The 12,779-nt window shown below is 36.9% G+C and overlaps 1 protein-coding gene across 1 annotated transcript in view; it reads left to right on the forward strand.

Moving 5' to 3' along the window:
* setd1ba (SET domain containing 1B, histone lysine methyltransferase a) overlaps positions 1-4,121 on the forward strand; it is a 39,522-nt gene extending 35,401 nt beyond the window's left edge. The window contains exon 18 of the mRNA XM_056466214.1: positions 1,436-4,121. Coding sequence (XP_056322189.1) covers positions 1,436-1,609 — 174 coding nt within the window. The 3' untranslated portion in view covers positions 1,610-4,121. The remainder of the gene's footprint in view (positions 1-1,435) is intronic.
* Positions 4,122-12,779: the final 8,658 nt, after the last annotated feature.

Here is a 12,779-nt window from a genome sequence, read left to right on the forward strand (position 1 = left end):
GAATTACAAAAAACAAATGACTGCTTAGGGGTGGCGCACTAGGTAACGCTGTCACCTCACAGCAAGAAGGTTGCTGGTTCGAGCCTCGGCTGGGTCAGTTGGCGTTTCTGTGTGGAGTTTGCATGTTCTCCCCACGTTTGCGTGGGTTTCCTCCTGGTGCTCGTGTTTCCCCCACAGTCCAAAGACATGCGGTACAGGTGAATTGGGTAAGCCAAATTGTCTGTAGTGTATGAGTGTATGGATGTTTCCCAGAGATGGGTTGCGGCTGGAAGGGCATCCACTGCGTAAAACATATGCTGGATAAGTTGGCGGTTCATTCCGCTGTGGTGACCCCAGATTAATAAAGGCACCAAGCCGAAAAGTATGAATGAAATTACTGCTTACATGTGGTGTTTGTAATGCATAGTGTATAGAGTCTGGACACTAAAATTGACGTTGTTCTCTGTTCTGGCTGCCGTTATCAGTCTCATATTAATTTTTCCTTTTTCTGAAAGTCTTGATAACACCATCATCAAGTTTTTCTTTCATTATTTCAGCAAATAGTATTGTAAAAAAATTATTTAAGTAAGTAAGTAAAGGTTTATTTATATAGCACCTTTCCCAAACATTGAATCACAAAGTGCTGTACAATAAGAGGAAACAAGTAAAAGAACACATGACAATAAAAGAAAACAGGTTAACACGTATTAAAACAAGTTAAAAATCCAAAAACAGAAACACTAATACTCTTAATTAAAAGCTAGACCAAAAAGATGCATCTTTAAATGCTTTTTAAAACTTGAAGATTTGTTGTACTCTCCCATTCACTGCGCTCTAAAGGCTGATCCATATTTCTGCATCAAGCGCATGCGTATGGTCCAGCGCAGCCCTTTGAGTAGTCACATTGCCCTTGCCATGGCTGACGCGCACTTTTCATAAAATAACTACATGTCGCAACAACGCTCTGTGATTGATCGGCTTGGTATCTGTGACGAGTGTGGGCGGAGCAGGGAGCTGCGAGCCTGATGGAGCGAGCGTTACATGTGTGGTGTCCTGTGAAGGAGCTCCGGATGAAGACTTTAGTTTTTGTGGTCACCTTATGATTAAAGTTGTTTCACATCCACCGGTTTCCGCCTCTGAATGAGCGAGTTGGATCTACTTGTACATTTAAGGTAGCGTTCAGAAAAACGAAACACGAGCGAAGAAACTCGACACATAAACACCTACTGCCAGCTAGTGTTTCGGAATTGTTATTGCAGAGCAACACAAACAAGACGCAGAAGTATAAATGCACGACCACATGCAAGGCAGGCACTGTGGGTTATCCTGATCACTCGACGCTGAAGTATAAACCAGTCTTAAGTTTACACAGCTATGACGACTTGATAACGAGAAACACGGAGATGTGAAAAAGATCCAAAACCACACTGATCATGTCCTCCTTTCTGTTTTCCAGCCAAACTGTTATGCCAAGGTCATCACTGTGGAGTCGCAGAAAAAGATCGTCATCTACTCCCGGCAGCCAATCAATGTTAACGAGGAGATCACCTACGACTACAAGTTCCCCATCGAGGACGAGAAGATACCGTGCCTGTGTGGTGCCGAGAACTGCAGGGGAACGTTGAACTAACCCCAGCGGACCATAGGTGAGAACTTACAAAACACGCACTGCCCCACAACAAGCCCAGACGCCACGTCTTCTGGAGCTACAGAGGAACGGTGGATGAAACCCAACGCATCCACTGGATGTATCGTGCAGCTAAGCGTCTGGGACTTCTTCTTTTTTGTACTTTTCTCATGATTGTTTACGAATTACAGGTGCTCTTTCAAGCATAAGAAATGAGTTTTCTACCACTCTTCCATTGACCTCAATAGAAACGGATTTCTATTTTCCCCTAAATATGTATGGGCGCTAAGTTTGACTGCCCATTTGGCACAGTCTGTCTTCGAATCTCCTTTTCTTCCACGGTTTGCTTAGGGAGAGACCTCCCGTTGAACCCCTTGAACACTTTAAGCTGCTCAAAATAATTCCCACACGCACAAAAATCTAAATTCATTCTTCAAGTCCTTGTCCTAGAAGCTTCAGAACTCAATGGTTTAGCATTCATCGTGACACTAACCAATGCTGGGGGGAATCGGATCAGTTGCCTTCAGTTCACATTCAACAAAAGCACACACACCTGCGCCGGCCACAAAACAAATGAGTAGAAAAGATCCACGTCTCAGGCAAATTTACACAAAGCGAATGAACGCACCTACATTATTATTTCAGCCAGAGCGCTGTGGCGTCGGCAAATCACTCAGACTTGACTTTCTTTTGTGTTTGCTTGTTTTTTTTAAGAAGCAAATGCAAATCAACACATTAGCAACACACTACAGTTGATGATTACATCCGTGCTCATTTCAGTGTATCTGCTGCCCCCTAGCTTTTGTGAGGTGTAACTGCAGAACGCTACTCGACTTTTTCAGATTCCTGCTTAGTATTAACTCTGCATTATCTCAACGTTTCACTGATGTTTTTGTGTGTTTCTTGTCTAAATAGCTATAAACTCTTAAACCAAGTAGCATTTTCTGGACAAGCTAAATATATTGTATTGTTTTAAGAACTAATATGACGAAATTAAGCAAGTTTTTTGCCTAAAACAAGCCAAATAACGTGCAAATGTGGTAAGCTAAATAATCGTACGTCAAAAGGAAGAACAAGATTATTTTGCTTACCACATTGTCAGATTATTTAGCTTGATTTAAGCAAAAACTCATTCATTTTGAGAGGTTACGTCGTTAAACAAGACAATATTTTTGCGCGTCTAGAAAATGCTTCTTGATTTACAAATGTTTCGATATCTGGACTAGAAACAGGACACGAAATCCAAGCAGTGAGTAGATAAACACGTAGAGATCCGGCGTCATGCATATATCCAGTCACTGCAGAGTTTGTTTATCATGGAGAGAATTTCACTAATATAATGCTGCTATTCTAACACAAATCTCCATCCATTCACTTTACGAAGGCTAAATCCCAATTACCGTGGGTTTACGTAGTGTTAGACATTCTCTGCGAGCACTAAAATAAAAAAAGATGCTCGATTTGAAGTGATCTAAGTGTACCTGGAGTATTAGAAATGTCCGAAAAAATCAACAATACGGTGCCAAAAGATCCACTTTAGTCTCAGCTCCATGGGTAAAGCTTTTTCCACTCGTCTTCTCCTGTATGTGTGTTTGTATGAATGACATAAGCTCACTGGTACTTCAGGCGGCTCTCTCGAGGTGCTCTTTGCTCAGTATTTACAGCCTCATTCGGCCAAATTTCCCTCTGAAAGCATCAGACCGTCTGAATCTGTGCTTTTCTTTGTGATTTTTTTTGGTCATGTTTATTAATGCACTAGAGGCTTGCAACAACCCATCAAGCCAAACGGCACTCACAAAACTCACAAGCTATGAATCTTGTCCTTTTTATAAGTAAATCACTCACAGGGTAAGGTCTCCCCCGGTTTATGTTTTCTTTATTTCTTTTTAAATATGTTTATATTGTACAGGATATGATGGTTTGTATAAAGGAATGAGGCTTTTTTTATCTTGACGGGGAGTGATGATGATGATGATGATGATGCATCGTTCTGCTTTTACGAGCGACAGACGGAGTATTTAAAATGACTATTTTTCAGGGATCATTGTACGAAAAAAGGGGTTGAATAGCTAATTTAAAGAAAATGATGCATCTTGTACATAAACAGATTTGTACTTCCTTTTTGAAAGATTGTTTCTTGTAGAAACGTCTTTTTTTTTGGCCCATTTTCCTTTGGATTCTTACGTGTAAATACTTTAACTGTGAATATATAAATATAAATATATATATTTTTGTTCCTGAGGATTTGCTACAGCGTCACGGCTCGGAAAGGTCTATCGGACGGCGAGTACACAGAGCTGGCGGCAGTATTTTCAGCTTGTGTCAAGCTTTATTTTTTATTTTTTGGGTTGTAAATTCTATGAAAATCTGTTTGCAGTGTCGGGGGGGGGGGAAAGCATTATCTTTCAGAAATGGCAGGGGGCATTGGTGAAATTGACCTTTATCCCCTGTCTATTTATTATACCACAAATGTATGGAGAAAAAAAATCATGGAAAAAATAAAGGATTTTTTTTTTCTAATGCGTCGACTCAGAACTGATCTTTAATCATTATATTTACTTATTTAATATCTTGAGATGTTTTCTCAGAGTCTGTTCCTGGATATGGTGTTCGCAGCAATATGAGTGATTATAATGTTTGGACTAATGTGATGATTAAGTATTTCTTCTTCTTCCTCTGGAGTTTTATGGAAATTTAATAAATAATATAAATAGTTCTTGTTAACTTCCGGCCGCAACCATTTCTGATCTAGCCACAACCTGCTGCGCCCTTTAAGGCAAAAAAACAAAAACAAAAAATATATATATGGTCTTTGGCTTAGGTCAGTAGTTTTCATGTTGAGGTCGATTGTTTAAGCAATAAAGGAAGGTGAGAAGGGGAGGGAAGTTTTCCCTTGATGTTCTCATTTTCCCTAATCAAATGCATCAGGTGAACGTGTGTTTCCAAAGTTAATCTCATCAAAGCAAAGCCACAAAATCGGCTCATTTCAGATACTCTGAATGGTGCACACTTCAGAATGTGTTAAAAATTGGGGAGGGTGCACTGCTTTCAAGCCAACCAGTACTATGTTGCGCCCATGACGGCATCTAATTTGTACCGAAAAATGAAAATCTCAACATCTGGCAACACAGTGACAGGTACTCGGAGGTGGAGTTTGAACCTTCCCACTAAGGTATGCCTATTCTTTAGTATTGTGGTAATTTGCATGTTGTGCCAAATTGCTATTTGTCTAGATAATAGCTGTATACTCTCCGTTTGACTCGTGTATGGTTATTTTCCTTCAAATACGATAATTTTGAGGTTCTGTTGTGATATTTTGACATTTCCAATCTGGCAACCCTGAACTAGGCGAAATGGTTTAAAAAAATTTTAACTGCTTTCATTCTAGCTGAAATAAATCAAATAAGACTTTCTCCAGAAGAAAAAAATATAGGAAATACTGTGGAAAAATTCATTGCTCTGTTCAACATCATTTGGGAAATTTTTAAATAAGAAAAAAAAAAATGAGGGCAGAATTGTATACTCTAAAAAAACTTTGAGTTATATACTTAACCGAGTGGTTGATTTAATTTGTTAGGTTATTTTCAACCTTTATTGTGTTATCTATATACACTGTAAAAACTGTTGGGTTATTTTATCACCCAAACTGGGTTATGTGTATTGGATCAGTTTGTTGAGTTATTTTTCAGTACATTGGAATTCTTCAGAAATCGCTTATTTCAGAGAGTGACCATGACGTCAATTTGTATGCAAAAACCCTGAAGCGAGTTAGCAATTAGCAGTTCCCTTGTCCCTAAGTCGATGGGTTTTTAAAATGGGATTTTGGTTAAATCGCTTAAATAAGGTTCGTGGCTTACACAAACTCAAGATACTATAAAGTTTTACTCTACGACATTTTGCACTTCTTGTAAAAGACTGTTGCTATCAAGTTACTAAATGGACTACAGGGGGTATTGGAGACATTATATGTCATCGAGCTGAACTGGTCTGGAGCGCAGCTCGCTTGTGTTGGGCATTTGGATTTGTCTGTTATTTAGGTATTTTCATGAATAGTATTTCATATTTTGCAGTATTTTTCTAATTGTGATTTCATATTGTGTGTAGATAATACCTTCACTTGTAAAGACTGGCAAGACAGATTCATTTGTTGATCATTTATTTTAACTAAACGATATAATGGGAATACTGCTACCCGCTCTCAGTAATGCAAACGTGTAAATACATGTGTAAAAAATACACATATTAACTGTCATTTTAACTTAATTGATTTTTCATTGTTTATTTTCTTCATCTGAACACGTTTAACTCTGTCATAATTGCAGTATTTACACTCCTCCTTAAAATGTATAGCATATGTGACTGTATGGGGTGCTTTTTGTTGTACTTTGTGACAAAAAAAAAAAAGAGTATTGAATGTTGTTCTGTGTCCATGAAGGAACTTGCAGGCGTATAGACTTGTCCCTCATGCCTCATTCCTGTCGTCTGTTACTATGGTAAGCGGGCTGTGTGCACGCACACGATACACTTATTTGAATATATCTTATGATGATACCATGTAGGCACATTTATACATACGGTTGATGTAAACGTTTTAAAACTGTAAATCAAAACAAAATGTATTTCCCACGCAAAAAAAACTACTTGTAGGTCAGTGTTTTTGCGCATTTGTTTATAATATAAAGTGTAGATTATAATATAATAAACAGAGAAATTAAAATTTGTCATGGAGCAAATTTCTAAAATATAGAGTGGTCTGTAGCAGGGTGGTTCTGACGTCACAGGCGAGCGCCCTGAAGGCACTGTAGTCCGTTTATAGCCTAATGTTAGCTTTTCAGTTCTTGCGTTTGCATTTAAGATCCAAAAGTGCTCAAAGTTATTTTCGTGTGAGGATTATCTGGTTGGACAAAACGTGTATGTGTAATGAACTGTGTTTGAACACAGAGATTACTATTTGCAATCTTCGAAAAGCCTATGGGAAAATCCTATGGGGATTTTATCGAGGGAACCAGTTTTATGCTAACAGCCGATTAGCCTACAAGGTGACGTCATAGTTCCTCCACTCAGTTTTGTTGTTTACGGTTGCCACAGACGACGGAACTCTCAACACAGCAGCAGCGGGTGGTTAAGAAAGGTAAGTTTCATGATTTTTGATGTTAATTAAATGTATACAGTTAAGTTTTATGTACTTACACTTCAAAAAATAAGTGTAAAACTGACTTCAACGTTTTAAAACAGAATATGTAATGCCTATATGTCATTTTTATTGCTCTTTAGATCGTTAACATTAACTCGGATAATGCTAGCACCAGTGTGTGTATATATATATATATATATATATATATATATATATATATATATATATATATATATATATATAATGCAAAAAACGAACATACTATTATAATAACATAAAATAGCAACAATAGAATTTATAACAATAACAATTTATAAAGATACATAACAGATCAGAACCTAGCAGGTGAATTAGTTACATCTAATCTGTGTTCAGCTGGTCCCGGGTCTCTGTCTGGATGGTGCTGCTGAGTGCTGTTCCCCCACACCATATCTATGGGAATGACCCGTGGCGTCAGGTGGGGTGATGCTCTCGCTCGCCCTCGCTCAGCTCAGTCACTCTTACCATGGCGAATCCCTGCCCAATGATCTCTCGCTCTTCAGCGAAGTGAAGTGGTGATGCTTCAATTGGTGGGTGACGGTGGGCTGGGGTTCAGTTAAGCTTCCCTCCGGTCAGCTGAGAGCCAGAATCAAACGTTTGGTCTTTAAACATGCACCCTAGCTACTGTGTTGTGTTCACGACCATTAAAGTAAATCCTACATTATATGGGTAATTCTTCAACTACGGGCAGTTTTATGTCTTTGATCATTTATCCAAATATATATATATATAATTTTGTTCAAATTCCTCTTTATTTGTCAAACTAACATTAAAACCCACTTTTAAAAAATGTACTAGCTTTCTATTATATATATTTTATATTTTTTAACCTCCTTTTTAGGTGTCAAAATCACTGTTTTCACCTTGTTGCACACCCAGAGTTTTAAACGTCCACACTGAACATAATATTTAAAAATATTATTTATCTGCTATATATTAATGTATCTTAATTAAGCACTAGTGAAATAATTTGTAGTTATTAATGTGAGACTATTATCAATATTATTTTTTATACAAAATATAGCTGTCGCACAGTATCAGTGTCATTTCCACCACAACACTGTAAAGTCGCTTTAAAAAGTTTGTGTTAAAGATTATTTAGGTGGTTTCTATTAAAATGAATAGTGACATCCGAGCACATGTTCAAGATGGAGGGAATTTACAGTTTTATCAACAACACAGAAAAATCAAGATAAATATTGCTTGATAAGGAAATACATTTGTTCTGCGTCATTTCCAAACATGCAGTACCTTCGAATATGTTTTTAAAAACCAAACAAAATTAAGCTAAATAAGAGTGTGTTGTATACATGAAAGGCTAGTCTCAATTCAAAGCTAATCGGTGAAGCTATATTTCATTTTTTCACAATAAACTTTCCACCACTGTCATTTCCATCACCACACACATTTTTAAATATACATTAAAAGTGTATTTACAAAGTTCATGCTCTATTTAATATACAGATTCAGTTTATTTATTTTCTAATAAGCTCTTAACCAAATTAATATTACAATTTAGAGCAGGCATGGGCAAACTCGATCCTGGAGGGCCGGTGTCCCTGCAGAGTTTTGCTCCAACACTAATCAAACACACCTGAACACCCTAATTAGTGTCTTTAAGATCACTAGAAAGCTACAAGCAGGTGTGTTTGATTAGGGTTGGTGCAAAACTATGCAGGGACACCGGCCCTCCAGGATCGAGTTTGCCCATCCCTGTTTTAGAGTGTGACAGGTGTACAATTCAGCATACAACTCATTTATTTCATTGACAAATGTTTAATATATTATATATATTGTGGAAAGATTGGTTAAACTAGATACAGAAATAATCTTAGACAGTGTTTGACTGCCATCATTTATTCCATTTTGAAGTAAGCTGTATATTGAGATGTGCTGGAATTGACATTTGTTCAGTTCACGATGGAAAAAATTGTTTCTCTTATCTAAGTTTGTCCTCTTACAGATCTTAAAACTAGACAAATTGTTTAAACTTATGAGGCTGTTATGTTAATCTTGAACAATTTTTTTTTTACTCAACTTCACAATGCTAAAAGTGCCCGTAGTTGAAGAATGGCAGATATATAGGATTGAATCACTTTAAATTTAGCTATAGAACTAGAGCAACATATACAGTAGTCATAAGGCTGTATATCACAAGAATACCATCCATTTATACAAAAAAACACTCAAAATGACATTTGCTGCTTGTCTAAGTGTGGTTTATTTACAAACTAATTTCGAGAGGATCACGTGCTTATGATCAACACGGCTGGCTCCTCATTAGCTCCGTAATCTGACTCATTAGATGATTACGGAAGCATTATAAATAACCAGAGTTTTTCACTCCAGGTATCTTCGTCTTGAAGCTTCCCCCCCTACTTCCTCCCCCTTTTTCGGATAGGGTGACACGGTGGCCCAGTGGCTAGCACTGTTGCCTCACAGCAAGAACACCGCTGGTCCAACCTCCTATCGGGCTGGTCGGTGTTTCTGTGCGGAGTTTACATGTTCTCCCCGTGTTCGCGTGGGTTTCCCCCGGGTCCCCCGGTTTCCTCCCACCTTCCAAAAAACATAAACCATAGCCAATCGACTAAACCAAATTATCACCGAAAACAACCCTAGTTTACACTTCTCACGCGGCGACAAGCAGGGGAGTTCTCGAGACCTACCTGAGCTCAAACTCCGCTCTCGCCCTTCTAACAGGAGGGAGCCCCGGGCTCGAGGATATTAAGAGCTCAGGGCTCTCTCCCGGGACAGCATGCCAAATATGCTTTACTGATTATCAGCTAAGTGTGAACTCTTGAAACTACTTAAAATAAGTAAACTTAAGACAAACTTGGCCAACGTATTCTATGCTTAGCCCTGGTTTATTCTGAATCCTGCAAAATCCTGCTTTATTGTTGAATTTGTCTTGGGTCTCTGTCTGGATGGTGCTGTTGAGTGTCGTTCCCCCACACCATATCTATGGGAATGACCCGTGGCTTCAGGTGGGGTGATGCTCAATGATCTCTCGCTCTTTAGTGAAGTGAAGTGGTGATGCTTCCATTGGTGGGTGACGGTGGGCTGGGGTCCAGTTCGGCTTCTCATGGGACAACTAACCCAGAAAACAATAAGCTTTATGTGTAATATATCAAATAAAGGTGATTGTAGAATAAAAGTTATTGTAGAATAAATAATATAAATATACAAAACACTTAATTTATATATCAATATATATATAATTAGCTTCTCTGTGTAATATTTATTCTTTTTCAAATGTTTTTCAAGTGATGTTTAATGGATTGTTATTAGTATTATTATTTGTTTTGTTCATATTATTTTTCCTTGCATTTCCTGTATTTTTATTTATTTTTCTTAATGTGGAGTCAATGTAGGGCCATATATATATATATATATATATACTTGCAAAATAAAAGAAAGTTTTGCAAACAAAAAATTGTAGTATTGTAATAAAGTATTAAGCAAAATAATTGTAATAAATGGAAATCTCCCAAAATCGCAAAGCAAAAATACATTTTTGAGAAATAAAAATAAATTTTGCTAACAAAAAAGAACTGCAAATCAAAATCAAGCAGTGCAATAAAACTAAAAGATTTGCGATAAAAAACTATTTATATATTTGCAAAACATTTTGTATAGCATTGCCTTAACAAAACCCATCCAGTCAATTGCAATGCTCATTTTGATTAGCTTTTTTCTTTCTTACAACTTCTAACCTTAAAAAGTGACTTTTATAAACATTTTTAATAGATTCAAGTGATATATTGTTTGGGTTGTTGTACATTACGCTACAAAAACCTTGTAATAAGCTGCCAGTACATTTTCTATTATTTTACAGACTTATTTCTTATCCATTATATTATTTCAAACTACTAAAATGTCAATAAAAGCCACTTTGTTCAACTGTAGAGTTGAATTTTCAACATTATAAGTCGACAGAGCAGAGATCAACATCCCATAAAGCAATTGACAACCGTAAATAAAGCTTACAAATGATTGTAAAGTGTTGCCAGCTTCACTAAAGTGCCATAATATATTGGCAGGTAATCTTTAATGAGCTCCACTTCAGAATCTGAGGCTGAAATAGAGACTGTTTTGTTCTGTCAGAGAGCACCAGGGAATGACCTCACCGACTGGATTAGCAAACCTAGAAAGAGACCAAAACAAGGGCTCTTTGTGTGATTGAGCAGCGTCCCAGTGTCAGTAACAGGACGTGGAGGGTTTGACCACTACAACAACCTGCTTGTGTGAGTGAACCAGTCAGAATAGACAAACACACACTGAAAACAATGACATTTTATTTCTCAAGACTTTATCATTTGTAAAAACGATACTTTGGACTTGAGTCAAACTACTGCTAGCTCTGCTACTGTATACACAGTTGAAGTCAGAATGATTCGCCCTCCCGTGAATTTTCTTTATCAAATCTTTCCCAAATGATGTTTGACAGAGGAATTTTTCACAGTATTTGCTATAATATTTTTTCTTCTGGAGAAAGTCTTTTTATTTCGGCTAGAACAAAAGCAGCTTTAATTATTATTAAAAGCATTTTAAGGTCAATATTATTAGCCCCCTTAATCAATATTTGTTTTGGATTGTCTACAGAACAAACTACTATTATACAATGACTTTCCTAATTACTCTAAGTTTACCCTAATCAAGCCTTTAAATGTCACTTTAAGCTGAATACTAGTGTCTGGAAAAATATCTAGTCAAATATTATGTGCTGTCATCATGGCAAAGATAAAATAAATCAGTTATTAAAGCTAGGGATGCACGATATATCGGAGGCCATATCGATATCGGCCGATATATGCTTTTTTTTTAATGTTATCGGTATCGGTCCGATGTCAAAATTAGGCCGATATCTTTAAGCTGATTACGTAATTGTACAGAACTGCCTGCCTCGCGCATGCATGGGTTGAACTTGCTCAGACTTGTCCAGTGCACTACAACGAAGCTTTCCTCATATTGTTTATTCATTCAAAGTCCATCCTTCGTGTGGTGTTGCTGTACATTAATAACTCAGTAAGTTAGCATAGAACATAAGGAATAATTAAAACTATTATGTTTAGAAATGTGTTGAAAAAAATCTTCATTCCATTAAACAGAAATTGAGGAAATAAATACACAGGAGGGCTAATAATTCTGACTTCAACTGTGCATCGACTAGTTTGTCTCCTGAGGTAAGTTTGTATTTTTCACAGAATGATTATAACACTATCAGAGGTACATGTACAGTATTACACCCTACCCCCATCACATCCCCTATTTTGCACTACTATTTATCATCTACAGTTATTTCTACTGTAACTTGTTTAGTTTGATTTGTATTGTAAGGATATATTTACATGGTTGCACTGAATAATAAGATGCACTTAATCTCATCACACATGTATAAACCATTTGAATGTGATCATGTCATTTGGCCCGTGAACATTTCCTGCATGTTATCAAACTATTTCATAACTGTAGCAAGAGCTAATTCAATCATAACTTAATGTAAAAACAGCCGTCATAACATTATTTATCAATATGTGGCTCTTTTTGGATTCTTGGAAGTTATAGAAATTAAAAATGTAAAACAGGAAATACGTTGGGACCGTTGTTTTTGTTTACATCCCTCAAAATGGTCTATATAATGTACACTGTATATGTGTACAGTGACAATGAAAGGTATTCTATTGTATTATTAGCTCCACTAGTAGTGTGAAACCTATACAGTGAGCTAAAACCACTACTAGGTATCATCTGAAATCCCCTTAAGAGGCTTTTGTGCAAGACTAGGGAAAATCTTCTGGTGGAGTGAGCAAGTTAATGAGGGGAAAATATAATATATATCACATATAGCAGTTTGGTTGTGAAGCCAAAACAGGGCTGTTTGCACGTTTGTTTCTCCATATAAATTGTACAATCATTTGACGTATTATAAAAGTATTTAAAGGGATAGTTCATCAGAAAATGAAAATGTTCTTACCATTAAATCAGTGGTTTCACACCTTA

This window comes from Danio aesculapii, chromosome 10 (genome assembly GCF_903798145.1).
Source record: "Danio aesculapii chromosome 10, fDanAes4.1, whole genome shotgun sequence".
Classification (NCBI taxonomy): Eukaryota; Metazoa; Chordata; class Actinopteri; order Cypriniformes; family Danionidae; genus Danio; species Danio aesculapii.